This window comes from Vicugna pacos, chromosome 10, assembly GCF_048564905.1.
Source record: "Vicugna pacos chromosome 10, VicPac4, whole genome shotgun sequence".
NCBI lineage: Eukaryota > Metazoa > Chordata > Mammalia > Artiodactyla > Camelidae > Vicugna > Vicugna pacos.
This window is the reverse complement of record NC_132996.1, coordinates 69,008,929-69,019,723: the sequence shown is the minus strand read 5'-3', so window position 1 is coordinate 69,019,723 and position 10,795 is coordinate 69,008,929. Positions and strand designations below refer to the sequence as shown.

The window sequence follows — 10,795 nt, the reverse complement described above, 5'->3', positions numbered from 1 at the left end:
CGGACGGTCCCCGGCCTCCCGACAGGCTCTGCGCGCTTTACGCGCCAGCTTTGGCCACAGCCAGCGAGCGACGGAATCGCTGTGGACGATGGAGAGCAGCGACGAGGAAGCCGTCGAGGAGCACCCCGTCCAGTTGCGCTCCGTTACGCTGCACCTTCTGCCCTGCGATGTCCCGGTGAACCGGCCCGCCCCCGTGGGGCGCTTTTTCACTCCGGCCATCCGCCAGAGTCCCGACGGTGAGCGCTGGCCGCCAGACTACGGCTCCCGGCAGCCCCCGCGCCGGCGCCGCGCTCTCCTCTGCGAGGAGCGGCGCGAGGGCTCCCGGGGATCGTGGTCCATCGGAGGTGGCGGGAGGGTTGGTACCGGGCTTGCCCCGTAAGGCCCGGATCAGGCCCTCACTGAAGCCCTGCGCCTGCCTCCCCCAGGACTGGAAGTGTCGTTTCGGGGCCGCAGTCTGCGCGGCGAGGAGATGGTGGTGCCGCCCGGCCTGGTGGGATACGTGACGGTGACAGAAGAGAAGGGAGAGGTATTAGTGGGAAAGCTGGACTTCTCGGAGGGTTCGGACAATGACGAGGAGCCAGAGGAGCAAGAGCTGGTGGACCCCCAGAGGCGCTAGGGCGGGATTTCGTGAGCACGGGGGAATAGGGTTGGGAGTGCGGGCGGGAGCGCGGCCCCGATGCTGAGCCGGCCCCTTCCCCAGGACCGCTTTATCCAAGCCACATCCAGCTTCAACAGTTTCACCCTGTGGGGCCTGGAAACCATCCCTGGTCCGGATGCCAAAGTGCGTGGGGCCTTAACCTGGCCCAGTCTCGCTGCAGCGGTGAGTAGATGGACGGGCCCTCTCCCTCCCAGGCCCGGTCCAACCCCCTCCTCCCCGCTTCACGGTTATTTCCTGGGTTGTCAGAATCTTGTCCCGGAGTGGATTTGGGGCTTTGGGGCTGGGGAAAAAATGGGGCAGATGGATCCTGGGTCTGACTAGGGGATTAGCCTGGGTGGGGGCAGCTTGGCTTCCCCAACATTCTCTGGCCTGTCTAGAAGGGCTATGATTCTGAGCAGCTGGGTCTCTCCTGGAGTGTCTGGACCACCCAGTCACTATATTGCAGAAATTCAATAGTAGAGGTGATTCCTGTTGCAGATTCACGCAAAGGTACTGGAGGACTGAGAACGAGAGCTTGAAAATTGAAAGCCACCAATCCCTTCACCCCAGTAAACCTGTTTTTCACTTTGGAGCCTGTGATTTCATCACCTCAATAAAGGAGCTTTTCATGGAACCTGTGAGTTTGCCAGCACCTTGGAGCCCCTAAGCCAGCACTACCCCTTTCCCAAAAGCAGCTTTCATGGCTCTGGCCTATAGAAACAATTTATTGCCAAGGCAGTGGGGGCAAGAGAGGCCAGAATTTTGCAACCAATACCCACCCACCCCCAATTCCTACTTTACAAAAGAAATTTGTACAGCCACCAGTCCTCTGTACAGAGCACCCCCATCTCACTGTACACAGCTGCCTGGCTCCCTCTGATCCCTGGTTCATAGCAGCCCTGGGCCTGCAGCCAGCTGACCTGGGAGTTGACCTGAGCCCTGAGCTCGCCTTGGTGCTAAGCACCAACAGGCCTTTACTAGGCCTGTCCTCTTCTTGTGGAGCTGTCTTCAGCCCTGTCTCCCTTGGTGTGCCTGTTGGAGACCCCAGTGGGGGTGGGATGGGCTGTTAGCCCCAGTTCTGCTGGCTATGCTGAGACTGCGATGGGCAGTGCCTGGTCACCACTTTCCCCTCTTGCTCCAGTCCTTGGGAGTGAAGTGCAGACACTTGGAGTCAATCCGAAGAAGCCTCTTGAGCATAGCCCGTTCATGACCATCCACGATGTCCTCCGACAGTGTGAGAATATACTGGCCCTGGACAGGAGATTGGGCCAGGCAGGTCAGCCCATGTAGGGCCTGCTCTCTGCACCCCGACACACACCTGCCCCCTTGCCTGTCCCCCTACCTTGTAGTAGTTGATGAGGTTGAGGTATTGCAGAGTGGAGATGACATCCTCCTTCTTGATGCTGGTGATTTCACTGATCTCACTGTGGGAGGGCAGAGATGAGGTCTCCTGGGGGCCTTCATCTCTGCCCCAAGCCCCCAGAAGCCCGAGGAATGAGAAAGCCCAGGAACAGACAGGTCATGCCATGCACCCCGGGGTAGGCAGGGCCAGGCTCACTTGATGGTAATCTGCGGCCTCTCCCCGCTCTCTGACTTCAGCCCCATCAAGATTTCCAGAATGGTCTGGGACCAGTAGCTTCGGTAGGATAGGAGGCCAAGATCCGAGAGGGGCTTCTCAGGGGTCCCCGTTTTCCCTTCCACTTTGGAGAGTTCATAGCCTAAAGCAATGGAGGAGGGGGTGGGTGAGCAATCACAGCATTACGCAACGGTCGTTTAAGAGCACAGGCTGCAGGGGCAGATTGCCTGGCTCCCATCTTGGGCCCCACCGTGTGGTTTCTGTGACCTAGGATATGTAGTTTATCTGCTCTGTGCCTCAGTTTCTTCATAAAGGACTAGTGAGCATGTTCTGCACCTGTGTGCTCAGAGCACTGAGAGGAGTGGCTGCAATCAACCTGGAGGGCCGTGCAGGAGACAGTGAGGGATTACAGGTGGGACTGGCGGGGGGGGAGTGCAAAGAAAATGGCTTACATAAAGGAAGTGCCTCCAATTTTACTGTCACACCAGATTCTGTGCCTGGCTATGTGAGGAGACAGGTCGGGGAGACCACACCTCCACTCCAGGCCTAAGGATGCTTGGATTCTCAAGTCAGATCAGTCCCCCAGCTGTGACCTGAGAAGCATCAGCTGCTCTAAGATGAGGCTGGCCTGAATGCCTGACATGGTGGTTGTTAAGGAAGCAAGGAGAGGAGGCCAAGGCCCTTCCCAAGTAAGACAGGCCTTTCCTCAGCAAGTAACTACCTCTCCAGCGGCCCTTTGCCTCCCGCTTGGCCTGCTCTGCCCTCCCCTATCCTGTGGACTACTGGGCACTGGCAGGCAATTCCTGGTGAGACCCTCAGGCCCTGCAAAGACCCCGAGTGGCTCCACATCTCTTCATCAGAGTCTTCATTTTCCCAATCAGGGGCCTAGGATGTCTCCACTACTTATAGAAGCCCTTCTTCACCCTCATAAATAGCCTTGTGTTGGACCAGAACCCTTTCTGCTTCCTCCCACCCCCTGATAAATCTTTAACAGCCAGTCTGACCCTCTTGCCCAACCTCCTGTGACTGCCACCAGGCAGCCCAGTGGGGACAGAGAAGCCATGCTTTGGAGAAAGGAAGCATGGAGAGGAAAGGGGCACACTTGAGTTCTTACTCAGCTTCACGGGCGTGCATGCACCCTCCAGACAGAGTAACTGGAGGCCACACCTGCCTCAGCTGCAGGGAACTCCTGGCCCCTCCCCAGTGAACACCCACCCACCCATCCTCTGGAGCTGCCTGGAATGGTGCCGGGCAGAACTGGGCACATCTCCGTGGTGGCCCTGCCCACATCCCATCTCCACTGAGGTTTGAACTCCAAGGCTTAGACTGAGTTTCTTCAAGCATCCGCCTGCTCTACCAAGCAGACGGCTTCCTGAGGATGTGACCCCCATCTTGGCATCTTTCTACCAAAAAATTTCTCAAACAGACAATGAGCATGATCAAATCAAGCCTCAAAGTCTACCAGACAGCTAAGGCTCCCTCCTCATCTCCCAGGTCAGAGCTTGGTTATCCCAAGGGTTCAGTGAGTGAGTCGAATGGAATGGGGGGTAAGAGGCTGGGAAGTGGGGGGGTTTAGGGGGACAGTGAAGAGTTCACGTATGATGAGGGGCAGAGAACATATCCCTGCATGTCAGTGCTCATGTCTATTTGCTGAGTTCACAGCACTCTGATGTCTACTGTCCACAAGGCTCAGGGGACAAGTGGGGAAATGAACAGCAGGTCCTTGCCTGGGAGCACGTATGACACACAGGACCAGACAGTTGAGCAAGAGTGGCTCACTCGGCTTCTGCTCATGGCCCTGGAGTAGCTGAGTCAGATTTGGGAAAAGCTGAGTGGTGCTTAGAACCTTGGCCACAGAACTGTGAGAGGCTGAGAACCTCGTCCAGACGAGCAGGGCAGTCACCCTGGAAAGGAGAGAACCTTGGGGGAGTCTCATCTTTATTTCTGGCCAGTCGCCCTGGTGACTGGGCTGTAGAGCCAGGGCCGAGAATCACAGCAACCCGACAGGTCTGCGTGCGCAGCACTGACAGGGCCTGGGCCTGCCAGCACCCCCAGCCAGTCCCCGGCCAGCAGCACAGGTACTCACTGAACTCGATCAGCAGCTTGCCGTAGCCCCGGCGCTGGTAGGGAGGCAGGGTCAGGATGCAGGCCACATTGTAGTCTTCCGTGGATTCCTTTTCCTGGAAAAGAGGGGCGAGTGAGTGTGAGGGAAGGAACCTAGCACAGGGCAGAACTAAGAACAGCCTGGATAAGCACTCACCTTGGAGAAGTAGCCCACAATGTGGAAGCCTTTGCAGTCATACTCCGTCATGACGTAGAAGAGGAAAGGGTCTGTGTCATAGTACAACGTCTTGTGGTCAAGGAAACATTTGGCCAGAAGACACAGGTTCTGAGAGTAACTCTGCAAAGAAAAAGGTCTGTCACTAATCTGGGTACCCCACCTTGAGCGGGGCCATTGGGTTAGAGTCAGCCCGGAGCTTCCTTGTCCCCAGGATGATAAGTGATGAGCCTTCCTTCCCGGGGCCTGACCCAGTCCACCAGACAGGCCATCCCTGTGCACAGGCCCTTCTTAGAGTTGAGAAACCCATGTACCAGCTCTGGATGGTGTTCAACCACTCGCCTCCCAGAAGAGCTGGGCAGGTTTACCACCCTTGCTTCCCACACCTCTATCCAGCACTGGCCTTTGCTACAATTAACAACAGTCAACAAACTAGTGTGTCCCCAGGGAGACTGACTGAGGCTTATGAGAGGAGCTCTGCCTGTGTGATAAGTCTCAGCAGTCTGGCTATCAAAAACCACAGCACTCTCCCACCTACAGTCACACCTCTGAGAAATGATCTGCCACTCCACACCAGGAGTAAGGAATTCTAAATTTGACAAAATGACAGCCTTAATGGCTGCCCTAGCAAAATCATTAACTTTGCTACTTCTGTTTCCATAATTCTCCTGCATTTCAGACATGGATTTTAACCACCTGCTGGGCACGCCATTTGATGCCCAAGTAAGAAAACGTATGGGGCCCAGGGTAGAGAGACAGAGTTAAGTGCATGGATTTGGGCTGTGATTTAATTCAGAACAGTTAATACAGAACAGTATTTTAAAGCAGCATCTTCCTCTCAAGCTCCCCCAGCACCCAAGCCAGAGCTCTCCTCTGCTGGTCAAGGTGACTGTCTCTCCCTCCCTGCCCTCTAGGTACCAGGAATGGAGAAGTCTCACTCTTAAGGGTCCCTCCAGGTTGCTCCCTCCTTCCTCCCCACAGCCAGACTGAGGCAGGTTTGAAGCCCCAAACCTGTAGTGTCCCCACTCCCTCCCCAACTGACCTCATTCCCACCATCTGAGCTCTGTCCTTAGTAACAGCCTTGCCTCCTCCTGCCTGCCCTCCAGCCAGAGGATTCGCCTTTCATGCTGTCTCTGCACAGGCATACTCCATTGTATTATTTCACAGATGGGGCATTTTGCTTTTTTTTTTTTTTTTACAATTGAAGGTTTGTGACAACCCCACATTGAGCACATCTGTAGGCACCACAGCAGTGTTGGCACACTTCAGGTCTTTGTGTCATCAGTGATCCTTGACGTTACTATTGTAATTATTTCTATGTTCTGAATTTTAAATTAAGGTATGTGCCTTGTTTTTTTAGACACAATGCTATTACACGCTTAACAGGCTACAACATAACGTAAATACAACTTTAATGTGCTCTGGGAAACCAAAATAATTCATGTGACTGCTTTATTGTGATATTCACTTTCTTGCGGTGGTCTGGAACTGAACCTGCAGTACCTCCGAGGTCTGCCTATACATCCATTCCTGCCCTTCAGATCCCACTGCTTGGGATTCCTGTACCCACCTTATCCTTTGTGTCAAGGCTCAAAGAAAGGTTACCTCCTCTGTGAAGCTTTGCTGATCACCTTCTCTGGATCCTGATAACAACTTATACTTTGTTTCACGACACTTATTGTAAGCAGCAACTGGCGTGTCTGTTTTCCCCCGTGAGCTCTCAAGGAACGGAGATTTTGTCTAATTGCTAGTCACTATCTCCCAGCACCTGCCCTACAGCAGGAATGTGATAAATGAATTGAACAGATCTGTTAGCCATCAAGCTCAGTGTTTTCCCCAACTGGGAGAAGCTGCTCATCTGACTTCCCCTAGACTCCCAGCATCAAGGACTCCCCACTGCTCCTCAGCCACTGACCTTGTTCTTACGTCCATCAATCTCAAAGAAGGAAATGGTGCCTTTTCGGTAAATCTCATTGCCTGGAGGATGTCGCAGGTCGCACTTGGTCTGAGTAAGAGAGGAGAATCGGGTGAGGGTGGGGTGGGAGTAGGGCTAGGAGGGTGGCCTCCTGGGACCCCTCATACCAAGTGACGCTGCAGACACTTGAGGCTCCGGCCATACTTGAGGCAGAACTCGCAGAGGTAGAGGACAGGCAGCGTGGTGAGCTCCTGTGGGTACGGGGAGAAGTACCACGGCTTCAGGCGGTGCCGGCCCAGCTCGATGCACTCAATGTTCTTCATCCGGGTGACGATGTCGTCGTGGCTGCGGTCAGACACCAAGCTCCCAGTCATGCGAGGAGCCGACGGTATTCCATCTGAGCTGTCCTGGGAGTCCTGCCCAGGGCCAGTGGAAGACACCGGGTTACAGAAGACAACTCAAGCAGGACACTTCACAGCTCACATAGCCCTTCCACAGGGTTCCCTGTTTAAGCCTAAGAGCAACCCCATTGGGTGAAGTAAGGGGTAATATAATCCCCACTTTCCCGTTAGAGAAACCAAGACTTGGAAAAGATCACTAAATGCCTGATCTGAACCGGCTCTGCCTCACTCCTAAACCCACCAATACCATCTCTGCCCAGCACCCCTTGTTCATTTTTAAATTAGTCACTAAACTCTCTGCTCTGCTTATGTCCCCTCCTTTTCACCCAGCTTCCCTCTTCCCCAGACCTACCTCATCAGTGCCCAAGCAATTTGATTTTCGCTTCCGCCCTGGCTGAGCTGCCACTGCCCTACGGGCAGATCCATTCTGCAGGTGAGATGGTAGAAATAGAGGGGGTGGCTGTGAGATGAGCCCAAAAGGGCTACCAGAGGATAAGAGAAGGGACAGGAAGAAGAGATGGTTTGGGGGACTCACCTGGGGGAAAACTGAGGTCGGAGCTGTCTCGCTGGGCACTGGCGTTGCTGGTGAAACCACCTCCACCTTCCGTTTCTGCAGAGAGAAACCAAGAAAGGTGGGTCAGAAGGTAGAGAAGGTGGGACCTGAGAGGAAAGCAAGGTCCCTGGAATTGCTGAGGGTACCGTTGAGCGGTGGTTGGGTTGCAGGCAGGAGCTGGAGGAGAGCGGCTGGTCGGGCTCGCCACCGGGAATGGCCTCCCGCTCCTTGGGCAGGTTGAAGCGGAGTGTGATCTGGACCGGGATTGGCAAGGTCTTCCCGCTGGCCTGGGCGGAGGCCGGCTGTAGAGATAGGTCCAGGGTCTTCCTCTGGGGTGGGGATGGTGTGGGATGGGGAAGGGAAGTAGGGGCCCCTCAGCATGGAGTAATCAAACCCCGCCCTCTGCCCTCTCAAGGACACAGGGTAGCCACTGAACTATGGAAGCTACATTTGCAATTTGGCCCCCATCATTTGCAAGCTGAAGCCAGGGAGGGAGGGTACACCCTCCTGCCCATCCGGGAGCCACTGAGGCCAAGAGATGAGAAAAATAGGAGGCAGGAGAGAAGAGGTGAAGCAGGGGACCTACTCACCACCTCTCTCTCTGGAGAGCCGGGGCGGGACCCAGGAAGTCCGTTCTTGGTGGGGGTCTTGGCCTCTTTCTTGGGAAACTGGATCTTCTTTAGGTCCAGCCGCTCATGGGTCACCCATTCATCCAGGCGTTTGTTGACTGCAGCAGTGGGGATGGCTTAGAAAGGAGTGCCAGAGGCTGCCCCCCCCCAACCCTGCAGCCCCACCTCATCCCGGCCTAGAACTCACAGTCAATGTAATGGACATAGAAAAGCTTCCGGCCACTGATGTCCTTCACGCTCAGGATCTCGGCCAGGGCTGTGGGAACCGCACAGGCAAGGGCCTTAGACCGTCCAGGCCATGAGGCTCCACCCTCCTACGACCTGAACTCCACCCCCAGGCCGGATCCCAAACCCCAGCACTTGGAAGCTCTCGCCCAAGCCCCCGTTAGTCACCAAGTGTCGTCCCCTCTCCAAGTCCCGCCCTGTCCATCTCAAGCGGCTAAAAGCCACGCCCCTCCTTAGTATCTGCGCCCCACCCGCTCCAGGATTCTAGAAGCCCCTCCCCCTTCTAGGGGTTCCGTTGACTCCCCCCCGCCCCTCTCACTCAGGTTCCTTAGCCCCGCCCCCCGACGTCACTCACGCCACTCATCTTCGTTGTCCTGGTTCCGCCGCAGCACGGGCAGGCGGCAGCCCTCGATTATCTCCCCCTGGGGAGACAGCGCGGCGCCAGGGTCGGCTACTGGGGGGCCTCGGGCTCTACCCACCTCCCCTGGCTCCCTCCGCCCCGCCCCGGGCACCGGACTCACCACCTCCGCCATCTTCCCTCCCTCCACTGCCACTTCCGGCCCCTCTGGGAGACGTCACTTCCGGGACCGAGCACGGTGGAGGCCCGGGCCTCCCTGAGTCGCTTTACGAGAGGACTCTTGAGAGACACTGCAGCTCAGCTTGCTGACGGAGGCGGCCCTTTTGGCTGGCGGGAGAATGGAGCGTTTTAAGTCCCAGGCCAAGTCGAGTGTGGAATCTCCATAACGTGCACAACGATTGGCGGAAACCTGAGTCCGTCACGTGACGCTCACCGGGTGCGACGCCGGTCACGTGTGACGGGTGTTTGTGCTTTGCGGGCGGCCGGGCTTGGGCATCTCCTAGTGGCGGCAGTATGCGTCGCTGGGAGTAAACTGCGTGTGCTCGAACGGGGTTGGAGGGGGTGGTCTGGAAGGTTTGGAGGCTGGAGAAATGGGCGGGACTGGGAAGGACTTCAAAACCTCGCCAAGTTTGTAGACTTCATTCTCTAGGGTTGGTGACTCGGACGATTTCTAGGTTTGTTGTTTCGTATATTACGTTGCTACTTATAAGAGTAACACAACATTATTCATTCATACAGTAAAGAAATATTTAGCAATCCCCTACCATGTGCCAAGCACTATTCTATTCTAGGTTTTTACTGTGAGTGAATAAAATAAAGAACACCCTCCTCATGGAGCTTACGTTCTTGGAGGTTGGGAGAAAAACGGGGGTATAGGTAACAAACAGTAAATATAGTTTTAAAATAAATGATCTAGCCAATTAAAAAGTGATAAATGTTTAGGGAAACAAACAAAAAAGTGCACAAGGTAAAGGAGATGGGCAGGTAGGCAAACTATGGCCTGCAGGTCAAATCCAACCCTCCGCTAGTTTTCCTGCAGCCAATGGGCTAGAATTTTTTTTAATATATGTATATATCTAATTTTTAAAGGTTTGGGAATATCAAAATAATAATTACACATGAAAATTATGAAATGCAAATGTCAGGGTATATAAATAATGTTTTATTGGAACATAGCCATACTCATTCACAGACATTTTGTCTATGACTCCTTCTACTTTAAAACGGAATAATTTCCTGAGATACACCCACAAAGCCTAAAATATTTACGGTCTGTCCATTTACAGAAAGTGTTTGACAAACCCTACTTTATAGACTATTGTGCTATCTATTTAATACAAAAAAAGGTTTTTACTGTGTGTGCTGGTCTGTGACCAGCTTGTTCACTTCATAACATAAATTGAACACTTGTCACTAGTATTTTATAGAACTATTTTAATGCCTACATAGTGTTCTGTTGTTTACATGTAATTTATCTGCATAACCAATTTCCTGTTGTTGAATATTCAAGTTATTTCCAATTTTGCCCTATTATAAGGAGGTAAGACCAGACAGGACCAATCGGCAGGCTGTTGAAATCAGCCATTGCACTGATAACTGTCAATAAATGTTTATGCAGGGACTGCTGCATGTCGCAGTTAGCACAATTTCAGTCACTACCCCCTTGTCAAAGTCACCAGTGACCCCCCCCCCATTCCTTATCTAATGGCCACTTCTCAGTCCTCTTATCGGTGGCATTTTGGCATGGTTGGTTACTCCTTTATTTTTTTTTCTTGCAGTGGGTAGGTAATTAGGTTTATTTATTTGTTTATTTTTCCTCAAGAAAGAGGCACTGGGGATTGAACCTAGGACTTTGTGCATGCTAAGTATGCAGTCTACCACTTGAGCTATACCCTTTCCCCCTGGTTATTCCGTCTACCTTGATACACTGTTTTCCTGGCTTCCAGGATACCAGACCCTCCTGGTTGCCTTTTAACTTCCCCACCTGTTCCTTATCTCCTTTACTTACTGCTGTTCCTGTCCGTGACCTCTAAACACTCACAGTCCCCATGTTCAGTACCAGGCTTCATCTCAGTATCCACAGTCACTCCCTTCATGAGGCCCTAGAGGCTTATGGTTCTAAGTATCATTCACATGCTGAGGTTTCTCATATTTGTGTCTTCAGCCCATCCCTCTCCCCTGAACTCAGCTCTCACTGCCCACCAGCATCTCCACTTGGATGTC

At 53.6% G+C, this 10,795-nt stretch overlaps 2 protein-coding genes across 7 annotated transcripts; one reads left to right on the top strand and one right to left on the bottom strand.

The window, feature by feature from the left end:
• RNASEH2C (ribonuclease H2 subunit C) lies at positions 1-1,271 on the top strand. Its single transcript, XM_015249890.3, has 4 exons — positions 1-236; positions 426-526; positions 701-820; positions 1,136-1,271. Exons 1-4 carry the CDS (start codon positions 89-91, stop codon positions 1,160-1,162), a joined length of 396 nt encoding a protein of 131 aa, XP_015105376.2. The 5' UTR covers positions 1-88; the 3' UTR covers positions 1,163-1,271.
• Positions 1,272-1,344: 73 nt separating this feature from the next.
• KAT5 (lysine acetyltransferase 5) lies at positions 1,345-8,988 on the bottom strand. Of its 6 annotated transcripts, none has more exons than XM_006216711.3 (14): positions 8,736-8,988; positions 8,570-8,636; positions 8,177-8,245; positions 7,951-8,087; positions 7,507-7,662; positions 7,343-7,417; positions 7,160-7,234; positions 6,574-6,822; positions 6,407-6,496; positions 4,474-4,614; positions 4,300-4,393; positions 2,196-2,355; positions 1,980-2,061; positions 1,345-1,888 (listed from the first exon to the last, which is right to left on the bottom strand). In XM_006216711.3, the coding sequence occupies exons 1-14, from the start codon at positions 8,745-8,747 to the stop codon at positions 1,754-1,756; spliced, it is 1,542 nt and encodes a 513-aa protein (XP_006216773.2). In that variant the 5' UTR covers positions 8,748-8,988; the 3' UTR covers positions 1,345-1,753. The 6 variants fall into 6 exon arrangements, with proteins under 6 accessions (XP_006216773.2, XP_015105375.2, XP_006216774.2 ...); XM_015249889.3 differs by having other exon boundaries at positions 7,507-7,689; positions 8,736-8,914; XM_006216712.3 differs by lacking the exon at positions 7,507-7,662 and having other exon boundaries at positions 8,736-8,961.
• Between the last annotated feature and the right edge of the window lie 1,807 nt (positions 8,989-10,795).